The sequence below is a fragment of the Phoenix dactylifera genome, unplaced genomic scaffold (assembly GCF_009389715.1).
Source record: "Phoenix dactylifera cultivar Barhee BC4 unplaced genomic scaffold, palm_55x_up_171113_PBpolish2nd_filt_p 000254F, whole genome shotgun sequence".
NCBI lineage: Eukaryota > Viridiplantae > Streptophyta > Magnoliopsida > Arecales > Arecaceae > Phoenix > Phoenix dactylifera.
This window is the reverse complement of record NW_024067747.1, coordinates 35,778-45,000: the sequence shown is the minus strand read 5'-3', so window position 1 is coordinate 45,000 and position 9,223 is coordinate 35,778. Positions and strand designations below refer to the sequence as shown.

The 9,223-nt window shown below is 41.6% G+C and overlaps 1 protein-coding gene across 1 annotated transcript; it reads right to left on the bottom strand.

The window, feature by feature from the left end:
- Positions 1 to 737: 737 nt before the first annotated feature.
- On the bottom strand, positions 738 to 7,204 carry LOC103722901 (beta-galactosidase 11-like). Its single transcript, XM_017846616.3, has 19 exons — positions 6,866 to 7,204; positions 6,675 to 6,770; positions 6,351 to 6,463; positions 6,182 to 6,248; positions 5,918 to 6,010; positions 5,681 to 5,824; positions 5,390 to 5,484; positions 4,877 to 4,985; positions 4,693 to 4,777; positions 4,450 to 4,568; positions 4,056 to 4,223; positions 3,636 to 3,817; positions 3,265 to 3,374; positions 2,948 to 3,057; positions 2,713 to 2,820; positions 2,496 to 2,597; positions 1,916 to 2,061; positions 1,438 to 1,780; positions 738 to 1,037 (listed from the first exon to the last, which is right to left on the bottom strand). The coding sequence occupies exons 1-19, from the start codon at positions 7,145 to 7,147 to the stop codon at positions 885 to 887; spliced, it is 2,625 nt and encodes an 874-aa protein (XP_017702105.2). The 5' UTR covers positions 7,148 to 7,204; the 3' UTR covers positions 738 to 884.
- Positions 7,205 to 9,223: the final 2,019 nt, after the last annotated feature.

Below are 9,223 nucleotides of genomic sequence, written 5' to 3'. Positions count from 1 at the left end.
CTAAAAAGAAAGTATACTCACAGTAGATGAGTGTGGTAGAGATGAGTTTGTTGAGTTTGTCTCATACAGCAAAAATTATGAGGACCCTATGGGCATGTGGTTAGTCCCAGATTGGCTATGCACTAGATAAATTTTAGATATTTATACATGGCCAAGGAACCCAAATAACACCTTTTGGCTAGCCTTTTTTGGATGAGGTTCTTGGTTGTTAAAAAATTATGGAGAAATCTATAAAAATCCACCTTAGAGCTGATATAGCTTGCACCTCATAGACAATATAGATGGTTTGGTCATTAAAATGAAGACTAGACATGGTATTTGAAGAGAGCTATAATTGTGTTGAAATGGCATGAAGGAGTGGCAAATCCAAGTTTATATAAATTGAGATAGTGCCAAAGGTTCTGAGCTAGCTTGATTTAATGCTTACTCTAGACTTAAAAAGAAAAATAAATAACAAAGTATGATCCTTGGCTGCAAAGTAGGAAGCTTCCTATTTTGTTTGTATAATATTCTTCATTAAGCATGTTCTTAGCAGTCTCTCGTCTTTGAGTGTGCCTGAACAATCAGCTAGTTTAATGGTCAAATGTATTTTTTAAAATTGAATTGGAACTAGAACTTCAAATGAGGATGTGTATAGTTCGAATGATGAAATGAATAGGATTTGCATTGCCAAAACTTTTGCCAAACCCTTGAAAAGGAAAAGAAAAATTACAACAGGGCAATCTCCTACTCCGAAAGAAGAGAATCTCATCATTGATGAGCAGATTCATTCCCCAATTATTGTAGTATATTGCTCAGAATGAAATGTAATGTGACCCACTTGGGTTTCATTGTTACATCTCATAACAAGATTCTCAAATAAAAGTAGTCTAAGAACCAGCATATCACCCAATATTTCCTGCATCACCTGCAGCATTGTCCTTCTTCGCACATTTAACTTGGACTGTGAGAGTGTTTGTTGTGCCAGGGCACTTGGGATCTGCCCCATAGGCTTGGGCTGAAACTGGTAACACACAGGAACTCTTCCCCAAGCATTCCTGATTGGTTGAAGAAATGCATTCAACTGAGTTGACATAAGATGGTAAACAAAGAGAAAAGCAGCAAAGCTCTGAAGCAGACAATCAAAAAACTTACTATGGTAATGTTTGTTTGGATGAACATAACATTCTATACATATGTTTGCTGAGAAAAACTAGTCTGCCATAAGATTATGCAAGCCAACCATCCAGCATTGCCAATCAAAATTGAGTTTATATATATAGAGACACACACACATATAAAAGGTGAAGAATGAAAAGAGAAGCAAACTTTTAGGTAGATGCTTCCTTAGATCTATGCATAGACTAACTAAACATAGTTGCCAAACTTAGTTCAGAGCATTTATATAGCCATTATTGTCAAATAGATGTGAAAGTGCAGTGTTAGCAGAAGCATTACCTTCTCAATGATGCTCCAAGTCTGTGGTGCATGACAAGACCCGATGGTGTAGTTGCCACATGGTCCAGTGGGGTTCCCGAAGCTAGCAAAGACAATGGCCTGGATCACCTTCTTGCTGTCACACTTCAAGTGAGCCTTTGGCTTGGCATCTTCGATAGTCTGGAGCTTATTGCCCTTCATTTGAAATGACCTGGCACTGGGAGGATGGTCCTCGGAGACAAAGGCACAGATGTTGTCCCTCTTTGCGGTCATGATTATTATGTCCTCTGGCTTCCCTCCTTGCTCTTCAAAGAGGACAAGAAGGTTGTCTTTTGGCTTCAACCAGGAGCGGGGGACATGGTACCTGATTTGCATTGTTCCAAGTTTCATGGCATCTTTTGGTATTAGTATTAACACATGAATTTGATGGCTTACAGCAGTGATGCATGTGAGCTAATACAAGTATTTGTTTATCAGAAAACATGGGCTTGGTACTTACGTTGACTGAGAAGGCTTTCCATAAGGATCGAGGTAGGACACCCAGTAACGGCCGATGCACTCGCCATTGACCCATGCCCGTCCTTTCCCCATGCTGGTCATATTTAGAGAGACCGGGTCATTTCCTCTGGGAGCATCAAAATATCTCTGAAAAACGATTAGATCCATGAGTAAGTCTCACAAGCTATCGACATCAAGTGTATGACAGCTCTAGTATATTTCTTTCTTCCTTCTTTTTTTGATTAGGACTACATTAGAATCTTTTAGTTCCAGCTGTTATATGTTTAGAATTAACCTAACCATTATGATTAGGGTGAGTAATTTGAACTCTATAGAATAATATCTGTGCTTAGAAGACAATGGCTCTGAATAGAGTAAGAACTGAATTTAAGAGATGTTTTTTTGATGGAAGAGGGAGCTTATAAAACCACCCTGCATTTGTTATTAAGAGGAACTTAAGAGAAGTTTAATCAACAGGAGATAAAACTGTTGCTTATTCATTGAATTGATTATACAGTGATCATGTTACTCATCAATGATTTGATTAATTTTACAATGAAATAAAGATCATGTTCTTATACCTTGTACCATGTGGCTGGCGTGTCACTCTTAGCCTCCGTCCACTGAACATTTTTCAGTCCCTCCTCAGTGAAGATACCCAACCTTTCTCCATCCAATCCCACCTGCGGGATAACAATTTCAGCTTAACTAATCACCTGTTTGTTTCTACGTATGATTTTTGGTCCAGTTCTTTCTGTTAACAGAACAAGCATAAGCATTAGAGGCAAACATTAGTACCCGATGCCCCCACCGGTTGTTTGACAAATCCAAAGTCCCAGCGTTGAGACCTTGGATGCCTACAGTGTGAACACCAGCAAGTCTATGTTCCAAGTATGCTCCGCTATTCTACAGAAGAGAGGGACGATATCAGTCCTTAGAGATAAAAAGAGAAGAATAACCATAGGAAGGTCCATTTTGTCTCAGAAGCAGCAGACATCATTTGTGCCATAATTCGACTATTTCAAATCTTTACCGGCAATCCAATTGTCAATCCCAAAATGGTAATGTGGTTATATCCTCGATTTAGATCCATTGGCTTTGTGAACACAAAACTTTTTTCGACATGGCTCCCATGTCCGGTTCCTGATAGATGTGTTGCAAAAGTGAGCATCAAAATAGCTGTATTTTGGTATTAGGGACTATATATGCATGAAACTTGGTGAAACCAATTCATTGTAAACAGAGCTGGCAACAGGAGTGATACAAGTCTGGTGACTGGTAAAACTAAACTTGAAACAATTACTTTGACAGCATGTAGGGATACAAAGGAAAGGAACAAATAGGATATACCTATGTAAAAGCCATTGACAAAGGCATGTATTGCATGACCAAGGCTGGACACTTGGAGCACCGGGCGGATGTCATGACGCATGGGTAAATCTTCACTGTCCAACTTAAAGCTGTATTTATGTAATAAAAGAACAACCACCAAGATTTTGTTATTTGGAGTATTACAAGATACACGTAGCATCCAATCAGTAAGCTGTCTAAAGTTCCAGTCCTGAAATAGATTGTGTGGGGGAATCCATACTAAGGTTCAAAAACTTGTCCAAGCCAGGATACATCTACTCCAGGGTGATGATTTCATTTTTTCACAGAATCTCTTGTGAAGGTAAAAGGAAGTATATTTCCATGAGGATTTTCTTATAAGGTTTTCTCACCTTGTGGTGTACCACAGATAGTCTGTAGTGTCCTTGGTCATGTTCATTAGTTCCAAGGGCTGCCTTGAGGTAACTTTGGTATCACGAAATTTTGGGATATATTCTTGATACATCCACCATTTGTTCTTCTCAGTGGTTTCTTTCGCCGTATGGAATGTCCTTGCATTGTGCTGAGCCATTGTCTGTTAACATCCACAAAAGAGTTATTTCTCTCACCTGTAATTATTTTCTTTAATAAAATGATAAAATATAAATAAAACTATATTAGTTCTTACTTCTTGGATAACTCATATTTAGCATGCTCACATGAACAATGAACTATCAACTGGCATTTACGACATAAATTTAGGCCTATCCTCAACAATTTCCTTTTTCTTTAGGGAAAAAATTTGACCAAGTAGAGTTTGTATACTATATTACCCTCTGACTGTTGAAGACTACGGTCTTACAATCCGGTAGGATACTGATAGAACGGCGAGGCAGAGAGTATTCTACACCTCTGAAGTTCACAGTCCCATCTATTCTTGGGTTGGTGTTTGTGAGGAAAGCAGCACAAACCTTTCTCTCAGGCTTCTCAAATATCACAACCTGCAGATAGAAATACCAGATCATTTACCAATAACATTTTCTGCAATTCCTTGTTATACAAACCACAGTTTTGCAACTTAGATGATAGAATGGCATACAACCAAATTAGATTAGTCAACTAGATGAAGACCTCAATCCTTGTTGCTAGCTCTGGCTTAGAAAGGATTCAACCACTGTGTGCTATCTAAAAATCTTTGCCCTGTTCAAATGTAATGTTAATTCTTACCTCATAACCTTTCCCCAGATTTTGGGTAGAGGGGTTCCCATAAAATAAAGCCTTCCGGCACAATCTCAATGCATGATGCACGTCCCTTAGGTGTCCAAATTTGGGCTCCTTGTACAGACCTGAAAGAAATTTCATCAGAAAGAGTTAAGAGTGTATAATGTAACTTACATATATTAAAAAGAAAAGGAGAAACCTCCTATTGTAGGAAATAACAGGTGAGGATCGAGGTTGCACGAGACTGACCGTATTCATCCAGAGGGGCTTCATCATAGTATCGAGTCATCACAAATGCAGAACCTTCCCTTCCGAAATTGGTTCCTCCATGATACTGTGTAGAGATGCGATGCACATTACATTAGAAGAAAATGTTCTCTCTTTTTCCTCAACATAAGTATTATTATTTATGCATTCTACAAGCATTCTTTACCATGTAGTAGTTTACAAGTGTGCCATTTTTTGCAGAGAAGAAACGTGTGACGGCATATGCAAGATCTTCGGCTGCTCTTTGAGATGGTGGGTCACCAAATACTCTGTACCTGAAATCACCATACAAATATTTTTAGCGCAATGAAATCAGTTGGAGATGAAAATGACTCAAATCCAAGGGAAAGGGATCACTTAAGTTTAAAGCACTGAAAATCAGAAATGATTTGTTAATTCTGTAGAATATCTCAATTTTCCTTTAATTCTGTAGACTGTAAATTTGGTATTTTTCAATATCAACAAGAAGTAATATACTAATACATGTACATTATTATACGTTGTTATTTTTTTGATAAAGTGCAACAGTTCAGAGTTTCAAGGTTATGGGCCATCTTTAGAGAAATGATTTGTTAAAATCCTTATGACCTGTGTTCTGTACTTCTTACAAACGTCTATTTGGATAGCAGAAAATAGTGGGAGACGCTGAAAAGCTATTCAATAACCATCATATACTTACTGAGCTGTCCAATTCTCAGTCCAGAGGCTAGGTTTGTTTGGAGAGTTGGGGCCTGTGAAAGTATCTCCACAGTTCCTTCCATTGCATGTATTAATCTAGACATGGCATAACTATTGTTAGTGTCCATGAACATATTAAGCAAAGTATCATCTGATAGCACCATCCGATATTCAGAATATAAAATCTTCTTCCAGTTTTTCATGACTCTATATGTTTGATCTCTACTGCAAATTTCCACTAAGGATTGTTTCAGAAAAGATTAGCGTAACAGGATCCAATTGAGAGGCTCACCACTGCACCGGGTGCATTCTTTTCCTTGCACATCACCCATGGTACACCAGCATTGAGACTAAGGGCCATTTCGCCTGCCCATTTAACATATCTCAGGCCACCTTCTTGGAAGGCAGCTTCCACGTTGTTGTATTCATTCTCGATCTATTGCAGTCAATATCACCACAGAGTTAAGAAAAAGAAGAAGAAAAATAAAGAAATCTAAGGGAACACTGCACGTAATTTATTTAACTGAACCTGTGCTAGAATGATGGGACCTCCTTGTGGAGCAAATAGCTTCTCGCTCCTCATCTTTTCCACGATCATTGTTACAAATTTCTGCATATGGTCCTGCACATAGAAAAATTAAGGGGGAGAACGTGAGTTGGAGAATCATGTGTCTCCAACACTATATATGCATTTGCACCACAAGAATCAACTAAAATTCTAAATGTTTTTAATGCATCCCGTAATCTTTTAACTAAATCAATTGAGTTTGATCTCTGTCATACAAGTAATCACCTTGAAGGGTTCATTGTCTGTTCGAAAGATCATTCCTGGGATCTCTTTGAGCCAGTATGGGAACCCCCTGAAATGCATCCGAGAAGCATATACCAGAACATGAGATCAAAATCAGTAGGATCGATAGATTCTTCTTTATACAGGCGATCACAGGCTAATCAACACCCACCCAAAATTCCATTCAGCTTCGACGTAGGGACCAATCCTGAGGATCAGGAACATTCCAGCCTCCTGGACCACCTTGATGAATCTCACCAAGTCGTACCTCCCCGAGAAATTAAACTGCAAAACTCAATCACGACTTGTTCGCATCATTCTATCAACTTTTTATTTTTTGATGTGAGGAAAGGCAAAGCCACCCAGATTTTATTAAGAAGAAAGACTATTCGCATCACTCTATCAACCATGAACTTTCATGGCCTTCACCTATCGATAGAAACTACGAGATCAAAGGAAAAGGTGCGGCAAAGTCGATTCCGCTAGCTACTTATACCTGTCCTTGCACAGGCTCATGGATGTTCCAAAACACGTAAGTTTCGATTGCATTCAACCCCCCATGCTTGGCCTTGTTGATGATTTCGGGCCACATCTGATCAACCAAACAAGCACAGTCCATTACCACGTGGAAGAAAACAATAGCCATGCAGCATGGTGCAGCCGGACAACACCAGGGCAAGTCACTACCTCAGGAGTACTCCGGGGATAATGGATCGAGCCCGAGAAGAGAAGCTCTCTCCTCCCATTAATGATCAGTGAGCGGCCATCATAGGTCACACCTTTGACGGCTTTGCCGCCTTCTTTATCGCTGCGGTGGTGGTGGTGGTGGTCGGCGTCATCTTTCCTGTCATCATCGCCGTCACCTTTGCCGTCGTTGTCGTCGTTGTCTTCTTTGTGTTTGGCAATGGCAGATGCTGAGAGGATGAGAAGAAGGAAAAGAATTCCAAGGAACCGGACTATGTTCGCCATTTTACAGGGGATCAATTTTCTCTGTGTCTCGAGAGGAAGCAGGGTGGTGGTGGTGCGTCAGGGCAGCTATGCGTCCAAGTGACTAACTTTGAACCGGAGGGATGTAGAGGAGCTTAAAGTCGGGGAAAGGAAAAGAGGTTGAGGGGGACCTCCGGAAACCAAGGCAGGGTCTTTCAAGGGTAACCATGAGGTGGGTAGTTGTGGTGCTATGTGGTGCTTGCCCCTTTTCCCTCGCAGTGATACACTACCAAAGTGTAGATCCAATACTTCGGCCCTTAGATTCGGTCATTGACCAGGCCTGTCCAAGATTGTGACAAGGAACGAGAGATATTGTGGTTTTCTTTTTTTCTTTCTTTTTTTTTCTGAAACGGATGAATTATACTATTCTAGTATGGATACATCCAATAAGGTCGGAAAAAAGCAAATTTCGGAGCGCTCTGGGTAACTCTCCTTCTCCAACCCATAAGGTACCCCGGAGCGACCAGCCATATACGAAGCCATCCAGCCTGCGGTCTCATTTGCCTCTCTGAAAACATACTTGACTTGAAGGGCCACACCACTATTCGATATATAGCCCAAATGTCCCGAAACATTGGGTGGCCCCCTCCACCGCCGTTGGTATTATCCTGAATCCATCCAATCATAGTAGCTGAGTCTCCCTCGAGTATGACAGAGGAGACCCGCAACACCCGCTGAGCATGGCCCAGGTTGGCTCATGCCGCCTCAGCTCTACTCTGGAGACTGAGATATCAAAGATCCGGCAGTCTCCTGCAGCTGCCACCCAGAAGTCCGGGCCTCAGATGACGAAGCCAGCACCACCCTTCTTGCCACCTTCAAGCATACATCCATCGAATTTGACCTTGAGGAAACTCAGGGGTGGAGGCTCCCAAGTAAAAAATACCGTACGAGGCGCTGCACGAGCAGAAGAAGAGCTCCAAATGTCCCAAGCTGTCAAAGGTCCATTTGATAGGTCTGCACAAATAATCTCAGCTGCCTGCACCTAGGCCTACTCCACCACAATCGTCGGGTACGGGTAGCTCTCGCCAAAGGTCCAGGCATTCATGGCCAGCCAAATCTGGTAGGCAGTATAGGTCGCCTCTACGATCGCTTGCCGCGTCTGGGAGGCATCGACCCATCGATGAATTGCTTGCAGGAAGGGTCCTAGATGGCTCCAAACATCTAGCAGAGTCTCACCAAGCCTCAAGACCCTCCTAGCCCGCTTATATTGGAACAAGGCATGCTCCACAGTCTCATCCACCTGATAGTCCGAGTATTGGGGCTGGATACCTAGCCCCCTTCTATTCAGCTCAAGTCTTGTCAGCAGTCGCCCCCAGGCCACTTTTCACAAGAACAATTCCATCCGCGGGTAGAGAACAAATCTCCAGACCCATGCGCAATCTAGCCCCGACCCATGCTCCTACTGAAGGGCACGGGAGACATCCCCCACTCGTACTCTAGTTCTGTAGGACATGCTCCAAACCCTTACATTTGGGCCGGCACACCCAAAAACTGGAAGCGATCAGATCTGCTCAACTAGATGTTCACCAAATAGTTGTCTGATCCTGCTAGCATCCCACTCCGCCTCCTTTAGTCAAAGCAGATTGCAAATCCATAGTTTGTCTGCAGCTTCGACGCTGACGATGGTCAATCAAAGCCTCATTGGAAGAGAGGCCACCTAGAGGTCCTCCATCAAGTCCACACTCTGTCCATCACTGATCAGCCATTTAAAGTCTACCAGGGCAGTAGGCACATACCTACAAATCTCTCGATATAAGTAGGAGCACCTTCGGTCACTCGGAGCTGCTCCATCGGCCCACACCCAACCATACTTGTTGTTTTCTTTTATGTAACTCAAGAGATATCTACTAAGTTAATTCAGCAATCAGTCTATCCGAGAATTGGACTCCAGAAAGAGAGAATTCTGATAAACTTAAATTGGCGGACTTGATTGGTTTTTAACTTTGATATGTACTCTCTGTGTGCGCGAGCAAAGTGGTAGATATGTAAAATGTGATAACTTCTATCAATCCAATCCACTTATGATGCTTACGATGTTGCATTTGGTTACGTAAAACA

Coding starts and splice junctions, on each gene's coding strand:
- LOC103722901 (XM_017846616.3), bottom strand. CDS start 7,147: ATGGCGAACATAGTCCGGTTCCTTGGAATTCTTTTCCTTCTTCTCATC. Junction 4,986..5,389: donor ACTGAGAATTGGACAGCTCA/GTAAGTATATGA, acceptor TGGTGATTTCAG/GTACAGAGTATTTGGTGACC. Junction 1,781..1,915: donor GGAAAGCCTTCTCAGTCAAC/GTAAGTACCAAG, acceptor AATGCAAATCAG/GTACCATGTCCCCCGCTCCT.